The sequence below is a fragment of the Dermacentor albipictus genome, chromosome 9 (genome assembly GCF_038994185.2).
Source record: "Dermacentor albipictus isolate Rhodes 1998 colony chromosome 9, USDA_Dalb.pri_finalv2, whole genome shotgun sequence".
Lineage (NCBI taxonomy): Eukaryota > Metazoa > Arthropoda > Arachnida > Ixodida > Ixodidae > Dermacentor > Dermacentor albipictus.
The window spans coordinates 53,888,996-53,916,060 of record NC_091829.1 but is presented as its reverse complement, the minus strand read 5'-3'; the positions used below and the strand labels follow the sequence as shown (position 1 = coordinate 53,916,060).

The 27,065-nt window shown below is 43.9% G+C and overlaps 1 protein-coding gene across 1 annotated transcript; it reads right to left on the bottom strand.

The window, feature by feature from the left end:
- Positions 1 to 4,984: 4,984 nt before the first annotated feature.
- LOC139049882 (U2 small nuclear ribonucleoprotein A'-like) lies at positions 4,985 to 27,028 on the bottom strand. The gene is made up of 7 exons (XM_070525741.1): positions 26,818 to 27,028; positions 26,692 to 26,732; positions 24,282 to 24,388; positions 21,229 to 21,354; positions 18,531 to 18,633; positions 8,283 to 8,598; positions 4,985 to 5,362 (listed from the first exon to the last, which is right to left on the bottom strand). Exons 1-7 carry the CDS (start codon positions 26,897 to 26,899, stop codon positions 5,325 to 5,327), a joined length of 813 nt encoding a protein of 270 aa, XP_070381842.1. The 5' UTR covers positions 26,900 to 27,028; the 3' UTR covers positions 4,985 to 5,324.
- Positions 27,029 to 27,065: the final 37 nt, after the last annotated feature.

The following is a 27,065-nucleotide window of genomic DNA, read 5'->3' as shown; positions in this document are numbered from 1 at the left end:
CTTGAGACACCGTAGCTGCTCTTTTGAGAACCAGGCAGAGTATTTTAAGGTGTGAGAATGATGTTGCAGTATGAATTTAACCATCACACCTCACACCACAGAGGTCAACTTTGCAGCGGCAGAGATCAGGCATTGATTCTCAAGCCTCTTGGTCCAGTAAGGTATTAAGGCATTTGTAAAGGTTGAGGTAGTTTAATCTACGGCTAAATGCAAAGTGGTTGTCTACATAGTGTGTGTGCTGAATAGGGGTGAAGGGGGGGTGGTACGTATCAATGCATGAGAATGGAATAGAGGCCTTGTGGACCCATGCTAGAGACGTTGTGAGCCCAAGATCAAGAACTTGAACCCTGGTGGTTGACCAGAGCGTTGTGCTGTAGAAAGCCACTGGATAATGCAAAGTCCACAAGAAAACTAACTTTGCAGCAGGAGCCAGTGGAAACATTGTACACGCTACCTGTGCCCCATTCAAGGCCTGGTAAGTTAATGTCACCGTAAATATGGACGTGATGCTTACTAAAATTGACTTGTTGTTGAAGATCCTTGGAGTGCTCATTAAACTTATCGTTATTGAACAAAGGTGGGTAGTAATAAGTACCCAGTAGATAGTTAGGTCTGTCCTTGGCAGGGATTTCGATCCAAACGCATTTAGTGTACAACTCAAGGGCAAACCAGTTATGCGCAAACTATAAGGCACCCACTGCTATACAGATGCCATGCTCTCGTTTAACACGCATGGTCATAATCACGATCACAACAAAACACAGTATTGTTGGGCGTAAACTACTGTTCACACCGAGCCGCGTTTCTGTAATGCAACACAGCAGGAGTGTTCAATGGAACGAGGTTAGAGTAGAAGGGTGAAAAAAAGACAAAAGAAAGAATGCTCAACCTGACCAAACATAGCCATGGACAGATTCAGTTAACATGGGAATGAACAAAGCACCTAAGACATAAGAAGGAATGTTTTTTTCAATCTGAAATTACTTCCACTAAATCAAATGTGGGAAAAAAAGTAATAATAAATAAATGGAACTTTGGTGATCACAATTTCACATAGAAATTGTTGCCGCTATGCGAAAAACTTTCTTTGCCTTTTCTAGTGCCCACCCTGAATGTTGTCTACAGCAAATAAAAAGAAATAAGCACGTCAATCTCAGAAACATGGAGGCACTGCATTATATAAGCATGTATGGAACAGTATAGTATCCACATAACATGAATACAGACAAGGCAATAAGGAAGGGCAGTGAACTTTATTGATTTTGTGAGGAACATCACTTGCCAAGGTGCTCTACTGCTGGCTAAGTACCAAGCATGGTTAATCTGTTCTTTAGCAGTTATGGTGCCAAGAAACGTCAGTAATAGTGGCAATGTCACTGGTTTCCATTAAAGTGTGGCTATCACTCTGCACATTTTATGGCATTCTAACTCCACTTATAGTTGAAAAGGCAAAGTTATCTAAATGACGACCAGTTCAGCATCTCAGTGCACTATAATGCTTGCAAAACATCAAGCTCTGTTTGCAAGCACATATGAAAGATGCAAACACATTTATTGCATTCACATGCAGACATCTTTGGTCTAACTGTAATCGTACATGTGCAACAACTGTGCAGAACATGAGAGATAACAAAATTAAGAAAAGAGACTTTGCGGCTGTACTGAGTTTATGAATGGATACTGCCTAAGGGGAGACCCTGCTTTTCGTAGCCGAAAGCTGGCCCAAATATGTTTATGTCTTCCATTGCTCCAGACTGGTGCAAAGCATTTATTCTTGCTTGACTGGATCCCTGTATCATCCTTGATTGAATTAGCCTCCGCTATAATCATCATAAACAGGTTGTGGAATGTCTTTCCTCGTTTTCTCGAAACAGCATTTCCGGTGGTGTTGCCGCTTTGGAGTGATATCTCTGGTTCTATATGTTCTATCCCAATTATCATTATTACTTTTTTGTCAGAAAGGTAGGCAAAATCGAAATTTCAGTGGGCATATGATATAAACACTATGGCAGAAATCCTTGAAAAGTAATAATTTGTCTCAAGTGGTACTATGGGTCAATAGGTTTGACATGCTGTAACTTTGGTTCAACTCAGCCTTGAGTATTCATTCTTGTACTACTGCATGTTACTCAAATTCATTTTTATATGTGGATATATACTACACCATATATAGTTTAGTAAATAGCCCACCTCCAAGCAATATTTTTTATTTGTAGAAAGATATTTAGTATGCAAGAAAACTGAATGTCTTCAATTAGCCCATGGAAATGCATAGCCTCTGCAAGTTTCATCATCATCTACTCGAAAATAAAAAAAACTTTTTAGATGCAGGGTCTTCCCATAAGCCAGTGGCTTTGATTAATTGATTACCCGCTGTGATTGCTTAGTGGTTAGCACGTTGTACTGCTAAGCAGGATCCCAGCCACAGCGGCTGCATTTCAATGGGTGCAAAATGCAAAAATGCTCCTGCCCCATGCATTAAAAGAACCCCAGGTGGTCAAATTTAATCCAGAGTCCCCCACTACAGTGTGTCGCATAGCGATAGCGCCTGTTCGAGGCGGCGAGGTAATAAAAATGGAGGTGGAGGTGGCTTCGATTAATGCCGTTTCGGATCTACGCTCATGCAAAAAAGTTTGGAAAATGGGACGGCGAAGGGTTTTTACACTAGAAATTTTAGACATTCTTATACATAGTGTCATGTGGTTGTGACGTCAAAGAACACAGTAGAAGTACTGTGAAAAGCAAAACTAGCTTTTATTGGGCGAACCTGTGCCCACAAAACAGGCTACACTTAAAGCACAACGAGAGCGGCGAACACAGTCGGCGATCGTCGTAAATCTGATCTGCGGGTCAAGCGCGTCGGCTTTTATACAGAAGTCGTCGAATGTTCCAGTCTAATCATTCGGACCCGCGTGCCTTCCACAAAGATCTACATCATTCGCGTCAAGCGATGATATCAGATAACACAAGGTTCGGTGACAACAGACAGCGGATAGAAGCATCGATAACTTTCCAGAAACTTCGGATAAATGCAGGCGCGTCCCGCGCTGTGCGATAACATTTGCTAGGCGACAAAACTTGTCGCCCGATAAAGACAAGTACACGTGTCAATAGACTCTATGGGGTACCATGGCAGTGCCTCGAAGGCATCCGATTAATGGGTCTGTCTGAAAAGTCGGGCGTCCAGAAAATCGGTCGTTGACTGTAGCGGCAAACCCTACTGAAAACATTGCACTGCCGTGAGAACGCGAAAATACCGCACTTTTGCGCAGTTGGCGCAAAAGGCAAAATTGAGTGGGCACAGCCAGGAGCAGGCAAGTCAAATTGTAGCAGAATGGAGCAGTTGGACTACCACTGTGCTTATAATTAAAAAAAACAACAACATTACACTGCATTTCAAATACTCCCCCTGGTAACTTCTTTGGGCATTTACTGCATAACAACCACAATACAGATAAACACAACAAAATCTTTGATGTGGCTATGACATGGACAATGAAATTCAGTACAAGTACAGAACAACGGGAACTTCGAATGGAAATTCTTTCTGATGATTAGGGATTCTATCTGCTGAACGAGAAATTTAGAGAGCTCAGTTAGGGGTGAGAATCCAGCTGCGTGGATACAGTTGCTGTTGTCACAGGTGTCTCCTTCAACGCTGCTTTGATGGGAATAACTTATATAAGTCTGTAATTTACTGCTTCTCGTCATTGTGTCTCAATATGTGCAGGAAAATAATGCACAATGCAGCAGAACAAAAACCCTGCATTAAAGCTCTTCGTTTTTTGGCCAACCTTATACTGTTCAAATTCACTTCCTAGTCAATAGGCTGACTGCCTCGCCGACTACACAGGATATTACAGATCTTGACGTCGTCTTGACAAATGCGTGCAGCACAGTAAAGGCTAGGGCTCGTGTCAGCCAATCAGCAACTAGAGCAGTTTGCGTGTTCAGAGAAGGAAGGAGAGCTCGACCATTGCGAGCCAAGGATCCTTTTGTGAACCTTTCCTTCAGGTGACGTCACGAGGAGGATCAGTGGAGGAGCCAATTTCCTGATTCTCTTGTCCTGCATGGCCAACGCTACCTCCAGCTCTTCACAGAACTGAACTGAACGAAGTTGTCGAGATGGAAAACGCAACCTCAAACAATGCTCATTTACTGCTATTGCAGGAGCATTTTTGATATGACGACATACACAAACTAAAGAACGTACCACAAGATCCCACGCCATCTGTATCCCTTCTCCTAACCCCATGCAGACATAATTCATTAGAACAAAGGGTTTGGGCAACCTTTTGGGCTAAGAACTTAAAAAAAAAAAACACACATTTACAAGGCAGGCTGAAAGAATGAATAAGGCAACCAATTAGCCAATGTACTTCCTTAATGCTTGTCAGCAGCATCTGCAACACGCATCTTCGGAAACTGTGTTTTTTTGCAGCATAGAGTTTAGTTTTCACAATAAGTATGCAGAATAGTCTTAGTGCCTTCTGCACGTAGGACAGTTTTGAATTCAAATTTAAGCTGCCAAAGGCACATAAAGCACACTGAATGAAGCTACACGAACATCTGAAACCACAAGCACGAAGATTAGACAAAGCCATGTACTATCCACTATATTCCCATGGAAGTTGAATGATAGTGGCACCAAATTTTCTTTTAGTAATTTTTGTTGGAAATTATAGGTGGTTTTCACATAAAATTACGACAGCTGGCTAAATTGCCACACTTGCAGCTACTATTGGTGCTACTATTGCCAGATTTCCCGTTGTAATTTTTGCACGAAAACACTGTGGCATGCAAAGTCGTATTTCATTTTTTTTTCTGTTTAGTGTTTCACATTTTATGAAACAATAGACAATCAACAGAAAATCACTTGTCTGTCCTTTTGCAATTCAGCAAGAGGACAGACAAGTGATGTCTCAGGGATGGGGCAACAACTCGGGATACTTAAGAGTAGATAACAGGAACGCAGACAACAATATCAATGAAAACGGTATGAAAAAATTTATTAGCCTCATGAGTGACATCGCTTCTCGCGCTGCTCTCAACAGCTGGCCTCGCAAGATTAAACCAAATGTGCCGTATCTGTTCTTGTCAGCACTTTTTGAGTTGTTAAGGAAATGAGAACGGTCTGAGCCGCTGCGTGCAGCGATTTGAAATATACACAAGACAAAGCTGCTTACGTCACCTTGGCCAGCAGAGAGCGTAGAAGCGACTGAAAGAAAAAAAAAGTATGGTAGTGGGCTTTATGAATGATGACGAGAGAAACACCCGGAGGTCTCAAATGTTCAGCTACTCTTTCCGGAATGATCTTGAACTCCTCAGTGGCCGTTTGTCTCTTCCATTTCAACATCCTCCGCTGAAAAAGTAGATAAAAAAAGTAAGCGACAATGAGCATTGCAAAAAAGTATTTAGGACCAAGTATGGCATAAGGAACGGCGAGTATAGCTGAGCCCCGGTATAGCAAAGTCGCGTCTGATATGCAAATATCTTCAATACATGTGACGTTCATTGCAAACGTATATTGGTGACAGTATTGGGAGAGGGGGAAGGGGAAAGAAAGAAGAAAAGCAACTGGTTGCATTCCCTTAACATACTGTATGCACAATTGTGCACGCCAAGAGACTTCATTAAACGCAAGAGCACAGATGAAAATAATATTTCAAATGCGTGATATATCATTTGCAAATACTTCATTTGGTGCTGTGCTGCAAGTGGTAATATGTGCACAGTGTTTCGGTAAAACAAGTTGTAAGGTAGGTGATTGGGTGTTTACTCTCGATGAACACCCAATTGGGGTTTCACCGATTACCAAATATGCTAGACACAAACTAGGGACACATCTCAGATGGTCACTTGACGACAGAACTTTCAGTGCATACTGGCCAGTTGAGCAAAACTAGATGAGCTAATTGGCCGGGTGAGTACTACGGTATCATGTGAAGGCGACAGTATCATCGAAAGTGATCGTCCAAGAATCGTCCCCCTAGTTGATGCTCTCATGTCTGACATTCCAGCAGAAGCATGGCCAAAATGTGGACACTGTACAGTTTTCCCACAGTGTTCATATTTTGTAATCTTTACAATGCTTGCAGAAAACTGAAAATTCTTATTCAATTTTGCCATTACATGCTTATCATGATATTGAAGATGAATGAAAATGTGGCGAAAACATGTTTCCAATGGTCAGAATTAATTGAAGGAATATGCCTGAAAGGAATACGTGAGAGAAATGCAATCATGATGTCTCTGTCTTGCAAAGAATTTCCCACTGATTCTGACGGACAGCTGGCAGCTTGCTGTGCCTATACGTGGTGCGTGAACAACACTAAATTACAAACATGGTTTGCAGTGACGTTAATATGCTATCAGTGCGATCACGTAAAGTTGGTGCATTGGCTTAGGGGCTGTAGACCAGCCAAGCCAAACTGTTGGCCAACATGTGCACACATGTCCAGAAGGCGATGTTTCAAGTTTCCCATTCAGAGTATTTGACGTTTACTGAAATAACTGCTCTGCCACAAAGCAAGTAATCATTTCGCTATTACGAATAACGTCTCTAATGCATAGCTAAGCTTAGGCAGTGCGACTAAACATGGACTAAAAGCTAGACAAAATAGACCGGACAACTATTCATGCACTCTGTGCAACTGTCCTTTTCCTGTCTTGCAGCAGAAAGCTGCCTATGAGTATAAATATGACTCCAGCCAAAGGGGGAAGAAAAGTCCTATATTTTAAGCCTGACTGATGATGACGTAGGCTGCACTCACAATGCTGTGATAGAGGGTGAACATGTCATTCGCAACGATTGTCACCCCTGCGCGTGGTCTCAAGTGGCAGAAAGCGTGCATGTCTGGAAACAGCCAAACTGGCCACCAACCACCACGGTCGGCTGCTATTTGTAACATGCAAGTTTGCCAGTTCATTTATGAATGGTACAGTTAAATTTAGATGTCATTGCCGTGTTCACACACAATACACAAAGAAATGGGGTCACATCTTTAACTGCATAGCCCTTTACGAAAGGAGAGCAGACAGTCCAAGGACAGCAAGCAGCTCCACATCAAAGGCTGCCCAAAATTAATGGTACAGCGACAAACTCGGCAGCTCCTAAATGTTCTCCACTGCTTCTGTGGGATGCAACAGCTCAGGATGTGGCCAGGCCCAGCACCTGCGAGAGATCTACACTATGGCCACTCGGCAACCACGGTTAAACGACACAACTGCACTTTGACTTTAGCCTTGTCCTCTACACAACTCGGCTCTACCAGAGGAAATGGAGCGGAGGGTTGGTTGTCAAGCAACTACTTTCCTGCAGCAGTCACTCTACAGTTGTAGCTTTGCGTGATATGCGACACAATACCATGAAATGCCCTGTGCGCATGCGTGTCCCATGATGCAGATTACCATGGGGGCCACCACGGGCAGGGCTCAGGCCACCTGCTTGAATCTGAATCCCGCCTTGCTGTCATGACTTGCCGTCATGACAGCAAAAAATAAGTGGTAAAACAAGCCCTTCCCTGGTCTCACCTCACAATGAGGACAAATTATTATTGATGCTTTGATCTTGCTAATGAAATTTTAGTCTGATCCTGTTACGCCTACGAAAAGGTGCCACCAAAGTGCAGACGTGTTTCGATTTCTACTCACCTGATGGCATCACAGCACTTGTCATGCACTGGCAATGCATAAAGGCCTAATTCTGATTTCTTTGTTGAACTTCTCTAATTGTTCATTGCATCATCGATTCACATTACCACTAAACCGCGTCATACGATGATAGTGTGCTAAAATGATCTTGCGACACATCTAGTATGGTTCCACGGAGCAGTCATGCGTGCACAGTACGTATAACATATCACGGTAACAATTTGAAAAGAAGACCGAGCTGTGCAGGAAGATAGCGACTTGAGATCAACAGCTGTTGAATAAGGGATGTCTCTGGAGCTAAGGTTCTGACAAGGGGACAAAGACAAGCACCTTTTTAAAATGCTGGCTATACAGATATTCCTTGTTTGAACGCTGTAAATCGTATCATAGTAACATATTGCACATCATGACAAGTGAAAACAATATATTGGGTCACTAGTCTCTTCTGCCACTTGGTGGAGTAGAGGAGGTCACTTGAGGCGAAGAGCATTTGTGAACATACATGCGACCACCCCCATAACGGCAGACAGCAAGGGCAGCAAGAGATGAGAAAAAGAGGAAAAATATAGAGGGCAAGAGAGAAAGTGAGAAGAAAGAAGGACATCTCTCTCCCCGACAGTAACACCCACTTCCTGGCGGCCTCGTGCTTGAGGACGAGGCCTTGGATGGTGGCAGCAAGGGGGCGCCCGACTGCAGGGCCGAGCTGAGGTGCTCCACTTGGTCCAGGGTGGTGGCCCGCGACATGGCTTGCTTGAGGGCCTCCAGCTGGCCGCTGCGGCTTGCCGAGGCTGGCGGCGTCGGACCCGCGCCCGGTGGCGGAGGCTGCGCTGAGGCGGCACTGCTGCTGCGGACGGGGCCAGCTCCGCCTCCACTGACGACGCCCACTTCCTTCTCGAGCTGCTTGCCCCGCTTGCCCTTGAACAGCTGCTGGGCCTCCAGCCGCTCCTGCAGTAAAAAAACAAGTGTAGTTGATTCATGGGGTTCAACGTCACAAAGCAGCACTGGATCTATGAGAAACGTAGTGGAGGGCGCCGGATAAATTTTGACACCTCGAGGTTCTTTAACGTGTGCCTAAATCTAAGCACAGAAGCGTTTAAATGCGACTGACATTCTTAATTAAGGAATTATAATCCCTTTGTGGTATGTTCCTATCTAACCTATTTCACACCAAAACTTGGGCTGCTGGGGTATGTACCGCTGGGTTCTGTGCCCTAACAGACAACAACTTGGACGACTGGGTGTGTGCAACTAGGAATACGCCACTGCGTGTGTGTCTTACAGGGAGCTTACTGCTGTCGATAAAGAGAAAAGTGTACAATCACTGCATCCTACTGGTGTTAACATATGGAGGAGAAGCTTGGAGGTTAACAATGAAGCTCGAGAACAAAATAAGAACTGTGCAAAGAGTCATGGAACGAAAAATGTTAGGTGTAACAGTAAGCAACAGAAAGAGACCGGTGTGGGTCAAAGAGCAAACGGGAATAGTCAATATTCTAGTTGACATTAAAAGAATATGGAGCAGGGCAGGCCATGTAACGCATACTGTAGATAACTGGTTCCCCATTATAACTATAGAATGGGTGCCCAGGGAAGGGAAACTAGGCCGGAAACTAGGCAGGTTGATGAAATGAGGAAATTTGCAGGCACACATTGGAATCAGTGAGCGCAAGATAGGGATAACTGGAGATTGCAGGGAGAGACCTTCATCCTGCAGTGGACATAAGAATAGGCCGATGATGATGTCTATTCTTAAAGGGGCCCTGCACCACAATTTATCGAAGTTGAGAAATGCATTTAATGTTCAAATACACTATTTCGAAAATATTTTGTCACGAAAAGTATTTCAACGCATTCAGGAGAAGTGGAGTTATTGGCAACAAATGACCGCCATAGACTCATTTCGCTTGCTCCAGGTCCTCCTTCAATGCCTTGCACAGCAAACACTACAGCGAAGATGGATGGTGCATGCAACGTTCCGTTTACCGAGTGTAACCATGGCACGCAGTTCAAATTTGATTTTGAATGTTCACGTACACGCCATTACTTCCCGATTTTGGCACCTACAATGGCCCAAACACAGAGGTCACTAGATCGCTGATGCAGCTATTCTCACCTTGAGTGGCACGAGTAGCACATTTCTTTTCGCACTTATGTATCTCGATGGCAGTGACACAATTTCCGAGTGTTGAACAAACTTCCTCCTTATGCTCATCTGTGCTTGTACATTGGCAGCATGCACATCAGCTAGGGATGCCGCAAACATAACGAGGTTCTACTGTGATGGAGAAACAGCTTGAGTGCTTGTGGGTGTGCAACTCAAGAAGAAGACTCCCTGTTCATCAGATGGCGCTTGGGCCTTGAGTCATGTTACGCACACATATCAGAGCATGAGGTTATCTTCAGCTAGTGGACTAGTCGCAGCACCCTGCAGTGGCCGTGGTATCTACGCTACGCTGCAGATGCAGCTACATGCAACTGTAGTGGCTATGTGCATGACAGGACTAGAGTGCACGTTCCCATTTACACGCTCTTTTCTAGCTGTGCTATGTGGTGCAAACTGCCATTGTCTTGCAACAGCTTTGTGCAATAGCTTAGTACAAAGCGAATTCTGCCAAGGTGTCTAACCAGGGGCAAGTGAGCACAGGCTGACAAGCATACGTGTGGTCTGACCTTAAATTTCGCATGGTTTGAGAATAGCTGAGTGTTCAAAACTAATGAAAATTAGCGAGACCCGATGGCTACTATACCTAAAAGCAGTGTGGTTATAGTTCCATTCCTACAGTGGCTAGGTGTGGCCAAGCATTAGTAAACGTAAGCTGCAATAGTACGGTAGTTGTACTTCCGCAAGTACGCGATTCTCATCAAAATTCGAAACACAGATTTCTGCCTGTTTATTAAACTGCATCAGTAAATATACACAGTAACAGCTAGAAGAAACGCATTGACCCAAACACCCTTTTTGATTGATGTCAGCTATTGGCCAATAGCAGTCGCATATGGGAATCTGCTATGTGACGAAATATAGCAGCCCAGAAAAGAGTGAAGAGAATGCTTTTGGTTTGAAAAGAGAGTGTGAGAAAAGGTGACTTTGCGCTCTGCCTGCTAACTCCACGCGCCGTGCACAACTGCAAGATCTGGCTTAGAAGTTCACAGCAGTGGATGCTATTCGTGGACCGTGTTTTTTCGCCCAGCCCAAGGGGTGGTCAGGATCCCTTTAATCAATCACGGAGTGCGAGTTATGTGACACACTCATAACAAAAGAATCCTTTAAAATTTCTCCAGTGCTGAGCAGGATCAAATTCATGTCATTCATATACAGTCAACGTCCAATTTTTTCAGACTCCCAAAATACAACGAAAACACCCAAAAGATCAAGTACAGTTGACTTCCGTTAATTCAATCCTGACGAAACCAACAAAACTGGTCGAATTAAACAAAGGGCAGGAACATACACTGAAACGTGCCGTTGATTCCCTTAGGAGTATTGTCTTAAATGTATTAACGTGACAGCGTTAAGGAGCTTGTGTCGCAGAAAAGCCGGTGTCGTCGTCAGCGGTGACCGTGAGCGATAAATCCCAGAAGGCACTTCATAAATAAAAAAACATCTTGCAAGACGGGCTGGTGGAAATCGAACCAGGGTCTCCGTAGTGCGAGACGGAGACGCTACCACTCAGCCACCAGTTCGTTCTTTCGAAACAGGACAAAATCGCCTCTAGTGAATGCGGTGTTGTTTAGAAACGTGCCATAGAAAGTTATACTGTGGTGTATATCGGTAATTATGACCATGTAACTTACAGAAGTCGCCGTTTCACAAGTAGCGAAGTACATTTCCGCTACATTTCTTCTGCGCACAGGCAGAGCCATCTTGTGGCAAACATAGAAGACCCCCTCCTTGCAATGTACGGCGCGTCCCGACGCGTGGCGTGCCACTCGCCCCATGATTGCGTCCGCCTTCCTGGCGCGTCGGGGCCCGGCTATCTGTGCCGGTCGCGATGTTTGGCTGGCGTAGCGCGTTTGAGTAGGCGGTGCGAACAGTGTGCGATAACGCTATCATGTTGCACTCTTGAAGGCGAAGCTTAAGCGTCCTCCAATTTTTACCTTACTACAGCAGCACAACCATGTTATGCGGTGAAGCATACCAAACAGGGAAAAGTGCCTCTGTTATGGGACACAGCATGTGTTCCTTAATTTACACAAGCACATACACAGTCTCTGGTCGTAGTACCATCAGTCGTAGTACCATCACTGAGATGTCAAGGATGGTTGATTGATTGAGTGATTGAAAACACCTTTATTTTCAGGATATTCATAGAACTTGTGGGTGGGCCGCCTAGCCTGGAAGTTTACTGGCAGGCCTTCAGAGTTTTAGTTAGATCCCAACTTTCTTGTAGGCTTTAAGCGTTCTCTCGATGCTGAAAATGAAAAGATTAAAAAACTTTGTCCCCATGAGTTTTTCCATCTTACCGCCCGCCTTCCTGTTCACTAGCTTTCCTAAAACACAGATGGTTTTTTTCCGCTTCTCGGTGTACGGGGTGCACACACGTATTTGATTAAGGAATACGTACCAGGCTCCGTTAACGGTATCTGAAACGACAAGCATGGTGGGTGAAACGAGGGCTCAAATCACCACAGCAACATCAGAAACAGCCCTGAACAGGTGCCAGTATGCTTATTAGGCGTCTAGGTGCTCGTACTGTGACCGGAGACAGCGCATGTTCACCTGTATAATTAAAAACCATGTGCTATGTTCCGTGACAGTGGCCCCTTTCTATTCTTGGTATGCTTCACCGCACAACACAGCATTATGAAGGCAAAGCTAGATAGTTAAGTTTGAATTATCTCGCAAAGGCTAATTTTGAGATTGAAATAATGGAAGTTTGGACCCATTGAAATGTATGGGCGCTGGCTGGGTCCTTCGGTCCGGATCGAATTAACCGAATGCATGCCTTTAACTGCCCTCAAATCGCCATAGCCACCTCCGAATAGCTTTAAGGCCAGCCAGTACAATTATAAGGCATCTCTGTTCTTGTAACATGACAGGAGATGACAGGTGCGCGGGTGTATAATCAAGGAACACATTTTATTGCGATAGCAATTCTATAGACTTTCTAAGCGCAGTTCTGCTGTCGGTGTCGCCGTGAGGTTCCATATAAAGTCCAAGGGCGATAAAATCGTTGCCGCGCACCGTATGCTGTATGTTCGAGCGAAGGCGTGCGAGGATGGGCCGGCGACCGGGGCTCAATCTCGCGCAGGAAAGGGAGGAAAGCGGGGAGGAAACGCACTGTATTCTGCCGCACACAAGGCTCTGGGGGGAGGGCTCGTTCTACTCTGGGCGGCCCCGGCAGCCGTGCCCGCCCTGCTGTACCTTGAAAGCCATCTGCGACGAGGACAGTACCTGCCCACGCACTGTGTTCTTGCGGCTTAGTTTGTGCTGATGCGAGAGGTAGCACAAAGGTTGATTCGCTCGCTGCCGCCACCGCGCTTCCGCACTCCAGCGTTACGACTGCTGACTTTCTGTGGTCATTGAGTGAGATGGGTTCGTGTTCGCTTGTGCGTGCATGGCACCATTGTTGTTAATTTAGTTGGTATGCCTATGTTTACAAGCTTAAAGGGAAGGTAAACTACTATCCTTATTTCATATAGCTGTCCATTAATTTGCTATTGCAATCAATGCTTCGCCTTTCGGGCGCAACTGTGACTTTTCTTGTCCCGTGAGAGCAGCCCCCTTTTGCACTCTTAGTAAGCTTCACCACAATGCATAGTGTATGCTTGACCGTGTACCTCCTGGTCAGCAGCATAATGCACGACTACTGCATTACCATGGTGAGTAATGACAAGCAAGTGAAGAAAGAGTTCTTGCATTCCAGAACAGAAATATACAGCCTAACCCAATTATAACAATAATCAAGTGCCCAGAAAATTCCATGGTTATATAATGAGTTGAAAGAAACGAAGGGGAGTGACACCAAAACAATTTACACTAAACCCTTGTTATAATGAAGGGAACAGGACAGCGAAAAAATTCGATACTAGCGGCAATTTGATAAAAGCGACTACGCTTTAAAACTTAAAAAGCTAAGAAAGTAGAGCTCAAATACCACAACTCTGTGGAAGCCTAATATGGGTCTCACACGACACATTTTTGATCGCATACAAATTTCTCGGTCACGATTGGCTCCTTTGCATAAGTTGCAGGAGAAAGCCAATCAGGGTCAAGAATTTCAACCCAGATCGGACTCACTTTCATGAGCGTGAACTGGAAGCACCACTTGAATGACACACATTCAATCACCATGAAACAAGTGAAAACAGACCAATTATTTGGTGAATATTTTTGATAAGGAGCTATACTGAGCATATTTCATTAGTTCTGTGATGTCTATACTATTCTTCCTGCTACTACGGGCCACATAGACAGTTGTTGACAAAGTTTTCATTGGGACACGAACCACAGGGTCTTTGTGACGCCACGCCTCAGGAAGCCATTCTCACAGAATACTTTTATAAAAGTAGTCTGAGAAAATGAAAGCGATTTGTGGCTCGCTCTACCACTTCACGCGTAGGCAGCCGCATGTTTATACTTCCAGTAACATCAAAGTATGCAATGTCGATCTACCTTAGGTAAACATACCTTTAAGATTCAAATTCTTACGGACTCCTGGTGATCTCGGCTTTTATTCCTCACTTCACAGACCATCATGTGCACCACCCTGGTTTGCATTTCCCGCCAACACGCTATCAGGTGAAGTGGAAGCACATATCAAAGTAAAGCAATGATGAGACTAAAATTCAAATTGTTTTTTCTCGATGAAAACGCTTATTACTTTGATTAACATTTCCATGGCGAAAGCTGTTATTCTTCTCAGTGATATCTACTTTTCCACTTATGTTTTCATGGACCACCTCAGTGTGTTACTAACGTCTAAACATAGGCCAAAATAGCGTTTTCGACAAATTCAAGCTTTTATTCTGGAGCCTGTGAGCATCACATAGGCGAAACCAAAATTTTAGAAGACAGAACCTTTTAGGGACACTTCTATAATAGTAATTATAGGTTTTCAACCATGAACATTTTTGGTAAAAAATTTCGCAGAAATGGTAGAATTTTCACATTTTCACCTCGGCCCTAGGAGTAAAAAACACAGTTATTTTGTGAAACAATTTTACAATGACAGAACCGTGTTCAGACAACTCAAAGTCCCAAATATGAAATAGTGCACAAAACGGTAGATTTTTGGTGAATTTGTTTTTTGCCCCTGGTTTTCCATGATTTTGTGAAATTCAAATGGCGCTCCCGTGGGCGGAAATTTTTTCCGTTGAAAATGTTTTGAGGAAATACTGTTCAAGTAATGCTGATACAGGTGTAACTATTTTGTAATTTTTTTAGAGAAATGGTCTTTCTCGAGCGCCACAGTTGCGACAGTTGGCGTGGAATTACCCAGTTAGGCAGTTACCTTCTGATCTCTTCACCAGTGATTCTGTGCACAGCTTCGTAGAGATTGTTGTAAACCTGGTGAACATCATCAGACTAGTCTAAGTGTGGCTGGGAAAAGCCAGCATGCGCAAAACAGTTTGTGATGTTTTCAGGTGTCAGCTATTTGCATGAACGGTTTCAGAAATGTATGGCACCAAACAGGTCGATGTTGTAGCCCTTGTTGGCATTATATGCAATCAGTATGCATTGTAAGGGACTGTTGTGGTATAACTTTTGCGTGGTTCCAATAATGCCCTTAACTTGTTTTCGAGCTTCTTTGTCAGTCTCCATGTTTCTGCCCCATATGTTAGCACTGGTAGAATGTAGTGATTGTACACCTTTCTTTTTAATCATAATGGTAAGCTTCCAGTCAGGATTTTTATTCCAGTTTTACTCTTCTGTAAATTTCCTTCTCATGATCGGTGTTCCCTGTGAGTAACTGACCTACGTAAACATATTCCTTCACAGATTCTAGAGACTGACTGGCAATCCTGACCTCTTGTTCCCTTGCCGGCTACTGATCATTATCTTTGTCTTCTGCATATCAATCTTCAACCCCATGCCCCTTTACACTCTCTCTGTTAATGTCCTCAATCATATGTTGTAACTCATTCCCAAAGTTGCTGAACAGAACAATGTCATCTGCAAAGAGCGATGGAACGAAGAGTGTTATGTGTGACATTAAGAGACAGGAAGAGAGCAGTGTGGATCAGAGAGCGAACGGGGATAACCAATATTCTAATTGACATTAAGAGAAAAAAAATGGAGCTGGGCAGGTCATGTAACGCGTAGGTTAGAGAACTGGTGGACCGTTAGGGTCACAGAATCAGTGCCAAGAGAAGGGAAGCGCAGTCGAGGACGGCAGAATACTAGGTGGGGTGATGAAATTAAGAAATTCACAGGCACTGGTTCGAACTGGTTGGTGCAAGACATGGGCAATTGGAGATCGTAGGGAGAGGCCTTTGTCCTGCAGTGAACATAAAATAGGTTCATAATGATGAATAATGCCCTGATCTACAGGCTGCAATATTGTGGGTGTGTTCACTGGCAGAAATTCCAAGGTGATCTTCCCATGGCTGGGACAGTTGTCAACAAGCACACAGCCATGCTTTGCCTCAAACTTTTGATTCATGAGGCTCACATACTCCTAAAAAACAGCTGCAGTCATCCAAGCACATTTATTGTTTTTATATATGCAGTCTTTAGGCATCGTTGCATTGTGGATGCACTGCGACTTCTCTGCCTGCCCCAGTACAGCAGACTTCTAATAATTTGACTCCGGTCATTTATAGCGTTCTCGATCAGCCGCACCGGGGCGCCTTGGTGCGCACTTTCATCCTTGATCAACCGCACCGGTGCACACCGACCATCCTCGATTGCTGGAAGCGCACCCTGTCGGAGTGGTTTTCCGTTGCCCCGTCTCGCACCGAGAAAATCGGCGGTGCGCCGAGGTGCAATCCCAGCAAGCGCTGCGGGACGCGCACTGCCGACTGCAGAACCGCGATCGCTCTGGCCCGATAGCTGCAGTTGCAACGAAGTTAGCTAGTGGAGATGTCGGCAATGAGAAACGAAGTGCTGCTAGTTGCCGCAATCTATAAGCTTTTTTCAAGTTCGTCTGACAGCGAAGACGACATGCTGATCGACCTCGTCCAAAAACAATGGTGAAGAGTGGCCGAAAGTGGAGAGGTTCTTTGTACGGGTCGTCAGGATTAATTATAAAATGCATTGGTGTTTGCTTGCAACCAGGTATGTCGGAGCACGCAGTTTGACAAGGTTCGAGTGCTTGCCGCAGATGCTCAGCACCTGCAAACAGTAAAATGTGCGCGCGGGCGTGTTCGCGCACGTTTTGCGCACCAGGGGCAAAGTGGCGCTGCATGCAAGCACCCTGCACGGGGTGCAGTTTTGTCCTCTATGTTTTGTCCTCCGCAGTGCGCCACTACGGCGGTGCAAAGCTCACCATTCTGGTTTCGGGGCAACCCCAGGGCAAGGTGATCGAGGACGCCATTAGAATTCAGCCGAGGATCCTGGCCGGCGCCTATGCATTTCTATGGGTCCCAACTTTCGTTTTTTTCATTCCTAAAATTGGCCTCCGTCAAATGATTCGAACTTGACCAGTTAGTACGCATGCACCTGACTCCTATGGTGACCCCAATAATGATCCCTTTAGTAGCAGTGAATGTCTTGGCAGAGCTTAGGGGACAGTGAATGCGTTGGACACAGGTCATCTCCCATCGAAAACACCTATTTTCAGTCTGCTGTAAGAGTAATTTAAAGCAATAACTAGCTCACCAACGTCTGATTATAGTGTTTACTTGATTCTAATGCACACGCTTTTTTTCTCAAAACAATTTGGCTGAACATAACTACACAGTGTCGCGGCAGTTACTTCTACAGTACTACTTCTGCGGCGCCATAGCACCGCCGCCGCTAATTACGTGCGATAACGCTGATAGTGCAAGACAACATGAATTCAATTTTTGCAAACAGTAAGAGAGTAAAATTGCACCTGAATGTAACATGCCACCTAGCCACTCATTCAACATCGGAAAAAAATGAGAAGCACAGAGTTTACCACCACAGACAAGATTTTTTAAAACAAGCTTTCATAATGAAAACGGCATGTTGTTTCCATTTGTGCTTCACTGGCCACAGATACCAAGCACACATGGGCTACATTCTCAAGCGATCACTTTTAGAGATAATACTACCAATTTTACGAGACTGCATCAGACTTATTCAAGAAGGTGCTTGACAATGTTTCTCGCACTATGCACAGATAGCAAACTTGGCACAGTGAAACACTGGGGCCAATTATTAGTCGAATGAAAATGATAGTATAAAAAAATACCGCTACAGATCTTAGTCAAATACAAAATGAATTGACTGCAACGTTCACAAAAATCAAGCTCTGTTGCCAATGCGATGAATGCGGTTTCATCTTATTGTAATGCACAGGAAATTCTAGCATTAGATTAGGGTAAATACAGTACTACAATGTTCCCATGCCGCGCTATTGGCCAAAGCAACTAAACATGGCTACTGGGTGTCTGCGCCGAAAGCAAAAGAATGCGAAAGCACGCAAAACAAAAAGCCTACCGTCCACTTTCTCGGGCATTTGTACATATGTACTAGACCTCGAGCTGGGAGTGTTAGCTAGTGCCACTCATGGCAGTGGTGGATGATGCGGCACATTCTTTTATTAACAGGCATCATGTAGCAGATGAACTTAGGAGCAGGCAACTAACCAATAAACCCTCATATGCTACCCTCAAGGCTGAGGATGCAACTACCGGCACTGCTGTTGTCACAACTGAGAAGCACAGGCTGGCCAGACAAAATAATTTGTTCGAGTGCACGGACTGGCAGCATGGAAGGAACAGAAAAGCAAGCGACGTGTGCTTGCCTTCTGCTTGATGCGCCGGAAGTCAAGCACCCTCAACTGCGGGATCCTGTGGATGAGATACTGCCGGTAGTGGCGCTTCACGGTCACGGGGTTTTTCATCAGGCTGCAACGACAACAGGCATAGGACAGTGCGATTAAACAAGGACGACACAACCATACTGTGTGACCATAGGTCATAATATTGAAGCTTTTGCAGTAACGGAGGGTAAGTGAACTGTTTACAAGTAGGTGCAAATGAATGCAGTCAAATTTTGTTACAACAAAGTCACATCTGACACAAAAATACTTTTTCTACATCTGGTATTTGTTGTAAACATGTATTAATGCATGCTGATATTGGTGAGAAGCACTTCAGGTATATTTCATTATATCCAATAATCTTGTATATCCACATTCAATAACTGCAGCAATTTTCGAGACTGAATCAAATTAATCAAATGGTGCCAAAAGCGAATCATGTATTGAATACTCTACTGAGATTTAAAAAAAAAAAGTTTTCATCACAAAATAGTGTTCCTATCCTATAGAATTGACATTAGCAAGTTTCTGTTGTCACATTATGAGGCGTAAAAGTCAACAACAAAAGGTTACGGACCACGGGATTTTGGACAACGTTCAGTTTCTGGGAAGCCAGCAACAGTAGTAAGTAAAACCGAACATCACAATGTTCACATATAATGGTAGAGGCTGTAAATGCGAATACTATGCTGCGTCGAGGGGCTGTGCAGATATTCAGCTTTTCCCAGATTTTGTGTTCTGTAAGATTTTTGTCTTTCACTGTACAAATGAAACAATCGGAACATATAAGCAGTTTGTTCTCCTACCCAGGGCTATTCAGAACGCAAATGATTAGGGTTTAAAAAATATGTCTGGCTTCATGAACAAAGTGTCATGTGTTCCCCTACATAGGTTCTCGTACTTCATGTCTACTACAATGCATTCAGCCACCAGAGTAAGATTTATAGCACTTTCGCTCAAATTTTGTGCTTTATCATGCACGCTTCAGAATTTAAACCATTTAAAGATTACTAGGAGAATGTATTCGTATTTACGAATACTAGCTATTCAATTTGAAGAGTGTGTCACAATGCTGAAGGTGGTCACGCGAGAGCAGGACATCACGATGTTATGGCACTTGCCCTGTCATCTGCCGCGCTGCCACATCGGGCCATACAATTAATAGCAGCACAGAAGGCAACAAACAAGCCAGAGTGAGATGTCCTGCTCTCATGTGGCCACATTTAGCCGCATGATGTACTGACACAGTCACCTCCAAGAGAATGATAATGGCTGCAGAAAAAAAGTCATTATGTTAAATGATTTACGGCAGTTGGAGGGTTGCCAACATTTTTTTTAGGGTTTCGAGGTCCCAGTGCTTCATCTAATGCGATAAAACAATGGGTCTAACATTTCATGTCAGCACTGTTTTTATGCGCCAAGCTGGTAGCAGTCACCAATAAAAGAATTAGCCAATGCAGGAATGCTCTGATAAGGCAAGTGCCGTGCAAGTCCCCACAGCTTGAGTGCCTTGGCACACTGGGAGTTTTCACTTCTCTTGGAACTCCCCAATTCCACCTGTATTTATAATATGCACCTTTTCGTTCTAGCTGTGCTTGTACATGAAGTGCTCCTGAATCTCCCACTCTCCAAGTTTTCGTGCGCGACCCCAGTGGCAACAAAAGCAAATAGGCTTCGAGCTTAAATGCAACCCACATTTACAGAAAATGAAACCGCACAAAATATGTGTGCTGTGTGCTGACATAGCCTAAGTTTATTTCACCTGGAAAAAGAAAACCAGTTGAACAGCATTTAGTGGGAGATTATTTCTTAGTGTGTGATTAAGTAGTTGTTCGTTGCGTGTGAGATTCATGTGGGATGTTCTAACTCGTTCAAGGTTAGAAAATACAAAATTAATCTCACACCAATTGCCATCTCTGGGTGAAATCTGTGGGCTTGTAATAGATTAAAATGGGCACGTTTGAAACAAATATACAATGAAAGAGTGCCTTTATATTCCTCTGTTTTTGGACAGTACAAACTTTGACTCGGCAGGTGAACCATATCTTACAGCAGCCTGCAAAACAGTATTGCGGAGATGACTGCAATTTGTGCACCTGGATTAATACAGATGTGCGAGTGTCTTGGACTGTTCACCCTCGCTGGAAAAACATTGTGCACAGCGTTGTTTTCCGAGCCAGAGATGGCAACATGCTGACATGTTTTGGCTGGATGACTGACTACACAGAACATCATGATCGAAATTTTTCGCGCTTGAGTGTCCCATTTGAATTGAAGAGCTCAGATCCGATACGCCACAAAATTGTGACAACAGGCCAGAAGAGTTTAAGTGAAGTGCTAAAACATCTTACTGTATGCTAAAAACCCAAGCATGCGCATCCCCACAGCGAGCAGAATTGACGTGAAGCACATTTGAATTTCTACTTGACTCTACTCCAATAGTGGATGCAGAAAATAAAGAAATAGCAATCCGTTGCAGAATGAGTTGATCTCAAGCAACTAGAAGAAACCATCAACCGGCTTCTGGATGAGGACATATAATTCACCCTAAACTAGCACTGGATGGGCAAGAACTACCAGATTCATCATGGAACTGGAAAAAACTGTGTGCGGATAGCTAAACATGGTGAAGTTATAATATAGCCAGCACCTCAACAAATGTAGTCCCAGCCCTGCTCACCTGAGGTAGGTGAGCGTCTTGATGCTGGCCAGCGGGTCAAGGTCGCCTAGGTTCTGGACCTGGTTGTTGGTCAGCACCAGGGTCTCCAGAGCTGGCAGCTGTTCCTGCAGATTCTCCCCAATGCGGCTGGCAGAGGGAGAAAAAAACCAGAGGAGAACATCAACTGTGCTCGCATCAAGGTGAAGAGGATAGTATGGCAGCAGTGGTAGAGCTTTACACCACTAGATGGTGCAAGTAACGTGATTTCATCATAGAGAAACTAGAGTGCTGGAATGATGAGACACAAAGAAGAGAGATTCTATGAAAGATTTTGATGCGATATTATGCAAAAGTGAGCGCTACCGAACCTGATCAACTGAGAATACAGCCCCCGGTGTGCTAATGCTAATTTAGTGATACGAGTCTGTGCTATCTAGGCTGCAGCTAGGCAGACTTAATGAAACACCAGCTAACCCAACTCTCTATCCTATAAATGAGACTCCACGTTGGTTTTCGTAGGAGGCACTTTGTCCAAAGGAAATCCCCATAGCGGTCACTGTATTACTGCATGCACATAATAGGAAAAAAACGCGGTGGGAAATTTCGAAAAGTACTGTGTTTAAACAGCCATTTGACCTTTGGCACGGTCTACACATACATCTATATACAAGGCAGGGTTGAAATTTTAACTGAAGTAGTCAATAAATATAGTGGAGCCGGCTTTATGCGCACCAGTGAGACATTTGGGATAAAAATTATGTTTTATTTTCCATAGAATGGCCTTTACTGTGAATATTTTGTGTGATAAAGCCGTTTCTATATGATTTAAGCGTGCAATAAGCATTGCGTGTTCGGCCCGCTTCAAATGAGCAAGAGCTAAAAGAAGCTGTGAAACTAGATCATGCAAAAAAGACCACGCCCTAAGATGTGTGTCACTAAACAGAAGCTAGACAGATGACATGACATTCATAGGTTTCTTCTAATGTGCATGATTTCTCCCGCATAACTGTGCTGTGGAACATGTGAAAGCTGATTAAAGTCCAATTCCAATAGCGCAGGGCTGCAAAGAAGGTAACCATTCATAAACAAATTACATGTCAGCAACTAAATAGATGTACTAGAAGATATTCTTTTTAAGTCCGTTCCACCTCCAAGAACTAGTATGTATATGCTGAGCAATGTGCAACTGGACATTATCCGAGGTTTCTGTTTGGTTCAACATCCTCCTTGAGTGAGGTCTGTATCGTATCTGGCCCAGTGCGGGCTTCGCATCTACGGCACATGTGATGTGACCGATCTACATGTCACACGTGAAATATTGTGGTGAGGGAACACACCTTCTCCCACTTTAGCGTACATATACACGGCTGTTCAATAATAAACGGGGGTTCCTTCTGCTCCCCTTGCTTGGAGCCTCTGGTCATGTCTCATCTACGGTGCACCACGATACACGGTGTCAGAAGTGTCGTCGACAACATTTGTTTGTTTGTCCTTTTTTCTTCGAAAGACAGGGGGATGTCTCTTATCTGCTACAGGTGCGAAGCTTGCGTTATGCCAGATACGATACACAGATACAAGACAAGCTCCAAGCCACGCTAGCATAAGGAATATCTAACAGGAACATGAACGGCTCAAACAAAACGACAGTACATTGGCAGTATGTTGGAGTATCCACTGAAGAAAACTGCAACAGAAGTGTGAAAATAGTGACTTGAGAACTGACGGCATTAGCTATATCCTGTGGCAGCTACGTTGCTTTCTATGATGGTGACGATGACAGTGGCATGGTTAAGATTTTGGTTTCAGTTCTACTACCGAGGCAGCATCAACAGAAGGGAACACTCAATCTTATGCTTCATACGGTGCAACTTTCTGCTAAATTGCTGTTTTGGTGCAAATCGGTGCAGGTGCTCCACCACTGAAATTAGAATGAAACAGCATGCAGCCTTTGGGCTCCCAGCTGCATGTACTGAAATAATACTGGCTTAGCCGCTCAAAGCAGTATTGTCTACACTCCATTCCATTTACAGCAGGCAATGCTCTGAAGGCTAGAAAGGCTTCTCCCACTGTTAACATTCGTGACCTAACTGTACTGCCTCATACCAAGTTTCATACTTTTATGCAACACAATACACATGACAGTTATTATGCGAAAGGCGTCATGGACCTAAACCTATTTGCAGCGAAACGAACAGATTGATACATTGCTGCTACCAGCTGCCACAGTGCAGCACTCACGCTTGCGACCGAAACATAGTCTGTCGCATATTAAAAGCGCAAAGATGCGCAGTCAACACACAATCAATAAAATTGCAATGCAAAATGCACCAAGCAAGACTCTTACAACCACACTAATTTCATAGCTTCTACAGCGTTGCCTGCTAAGTATGAATGCATTCTTGACCAATGAGTTTCAGGAACACTCACTTCTATGCGACGTAGCATCAAATCAGACGCCTCACTGCCGTTCCTGCCCTCAGGCGTAGCGAACCAAATGCCTGCTGAAAGTGATCAATTGAGCGTGCAGCCCTCAGGTGTCACAATAAGTAAAAAAAATTCGATACCAGCTTACCTTGTGTCAAAAAGACTGAGTTATTCAACTAAGTTACTACGCTACGTTACCTTAGTCAGAAGGCACTATCATCAATTTCCTGCAAAAATTGCAAGATTGCAGTGCCACTTTGATGCCACTATATATAGTTAAATTGGGTAAAAGCACATAGAACAAGACAAACAAAATGAACGAATGCGGAGCACAGAACTTGGAACAGACAGCACCTTGTCCATTCATTCTGTCGGCCCTGTTATATGCACTATTACTAGATTCAACTATAACATGTGTCAACCAGCCTAAATTGACACATTTTTGTAGGTTTTCATGAAGCCATTAATGGTAGGCGCCACTGTGGTTGGCCAGTCCTTTGATAGGATACCACAATGGGAACACCGTGTGGAGATGGCTCATCTGGTACTGCGAAATGGTTCAGGCATCCGTCTTGAGCGAGACGGTACCAATGCGTGTGGCAGGAGGCGTTCCCATTTCAATAACAAGCATTGCTGATTAAGCTACTCACCATATGCGGTTGTTATTGAGCATCAGGGACTTGAGGCGCTTGAGCAGCGGAAACCCGTCCAGCTTCCTGATGTCATTGTCAGACAGGTCGATGCAATCAAACTGATCCTGCAAGCCATGCTAAATCAGTGACAAACAGCCAAAACCTGGCAATTTGTGTGCACTGGATCTTTTAGCACACAGTTATGACTAGGGATTTTCTTGCACGCTTTCAGCATACCTTTAAGACAGAATGCGGCGACATGAATCAGTGCTGATATAAGACAGGCAACATCGACTTGAACTTTTTTTTCAACACCTGTCAAGCCGAAATATCATTGTAGTAGCACTAAAAAACAAGCTAGCATTACAGAAAAATGCCTTGGGGCTTTCACTAGCTTGTGTTTACTCGAGCAACTTTCCTGCGAATTTATTGATTTCTAGCCTGCGGGCACGAAGGCATTACAGACGGGAGTGGGTTGAGCAGGTTAAACAGTCAAAATACAATGAGTAAAAAGAAACGTTCCAACTATACAACATTATGTGGTGGTAAATACCAAATAGCAGAGTGCAACAGATAAGCAGCTTTCCTGCCATACCATATTGTTAACATTACAACGAATAGAAAGAAAGGTAGCAAGTAATTAAATTCTGGTTAATTAGTAAATGTTGCACAAAAAGTATGATCATTAGTAATTGTTACAATTTCTGTAGGAACGCGGTTCCATCAACAAATGTGCGAGGCAAAAAGGAGTCTAAGGAAGTTTTAGCATTAACATATTCGATGCCTACGTTATAAAGGTGGTCAATGTGGTGGGATATATGTTTCGGTGGAGATATAAATTCATCATGGAGTGAAGAATGATAATATAGCTTATGAAATAAAGAGATAGGAGTTCAAGGCTTTTAGATGCTGCTATACTAAGCACATCGATCAAATTGGAACAAATAAAATGAGCAGAGTAATCCTGGAAAAGTCCCACCGAAGTGAAAAGGTTAGTGTGGTCCCAAAGGGCAGGTGCCTACTCAAATTCTGTTCACATTAGTGTTTCGTACAAGAACTTAAGAGAGTATGGTACACTACGAAGGCTGCACTGCAAATAACCTAAAGTTCAATTTACATTGTCAGCAATGCGATTTACATGGGTTGTCCACATGAAATGAGCTGTGGTATGAACGGCTAGACACTTGCATGAAAATACAGGATCCAGCATAGTGTTGATAAGCAAGTACATCAGAGAATTAGTACTAATCTAGGGCACATGCAAACATTTACATTTGCTAGTGTTTAGTTCAATGTTATAGCCATTTGTTACACCTAGCTATGGTGTTAAGGCAAGACTGGAGGTTACCTTTTCGTCATTTTTTGTTTCTCTGTATACAATGCAATCATATAATGTTTATAACGCGAATGGATGAATATTAGAATTGTCGAAGGGAGGTTGTTCGTATATATGAGAAATAAAAGAGGCGGAAGGATGGAACCTTGCCACATACCAGACTCTACCACTTTGAAAGAAGAGTTACAATCATTAGCGGAAACAAATTGTGAGCAATTAATTCGAAATAATTCTATCCATCTTAAAACATTAGAAACGAGGTTTAGGTGTTCAGCTTACGAAAGTGAATTCTATGGCTTACTTTGTTGGATGCTTTTGAGAAGTCACAATATACAGTCAGTAATAGATTTGACTAGAGTGCAGTGCGGTTTATGACTGAATGAGATTAGTTGTGTCCCGCATGAAAATCATTTTTATGCGAGACAACTGAAAGTGATGTCACGCTCAGAATAGAGCTGAGTATTTACTACTTGCTTAGAATAACTGGATTGGTCAATTAAACCTCGCCTCTCTCAGGAACTTACCCTCGTACTCATAAATGCATCTAAACTAGAAACACTTGCTCGACTTGATTTAAATGACTCGTGTCGTGAACGCGCCGAAGCAGACGCAATGAGCGTACTGAGAACGTTCATGCCAGGCGTCATATAAATCAAGCACGCGCTTCAAGATGCATTTTACTAATACGGAGGTTAATCTCGGAAGACGCACCTTCTCCAATGACGCGATGCTTTACGGCACAGCAGATGCAGAATGATTGCAAAGCAACAACAATGAAACCGCGGGTACTGTAAGCAGGCTGGCGACATTGCTACGAACACACACGAAGTACTGTGCAGCAAAGCGAAATACGTGCTGTAAACTAGGTAGCGTACATGTTGACGAGGCAGTATCTGTACGCGAATTATGTATCTCAAGTCTTGCAGCCATACTTGAGCATGGCCTTCGTGTCCATGACCGCGAATCGGTGGGTCCTTCGTAGACGGCAGGGTTCGAAAGTACCCACTGCTAGTACTGCACCTATTCTAGACGCTGCACGCATTTGTACACCTAATTTCCCTGGAGTTCGCCTCCCCCCATCGGAAAACTCACCAGCGTCGCTCCCAAGTTTTCGATAACGGGGATCTTGTAACCTGGGTCATAATAATAGACGTTTAGTAAACGACACATGACAAGTCATCCGACGTTCGAAGGTAGGTGGAGGGGGAAAGTTCTCACCTCGCAAGTCGAGCTCTCTGTCCCGCACTGGATTGATGGACTGTGCGGCCAACTGTATAAGGTCCTGTGATAATTTCACCATGGTGAAATACTGCGCGCGTATTTGCCGTCGACAATATAAAGGCGCCGGTAAAACGCACGACAAGAACGCGCCGCGAAACGTGTGGAACGAAAATACGTGCCGGCTTGCCAACAAACAGTCACTGGATTGGATCGAAGCAAGTGTGTAAGCCATTGCAAGCCCAACA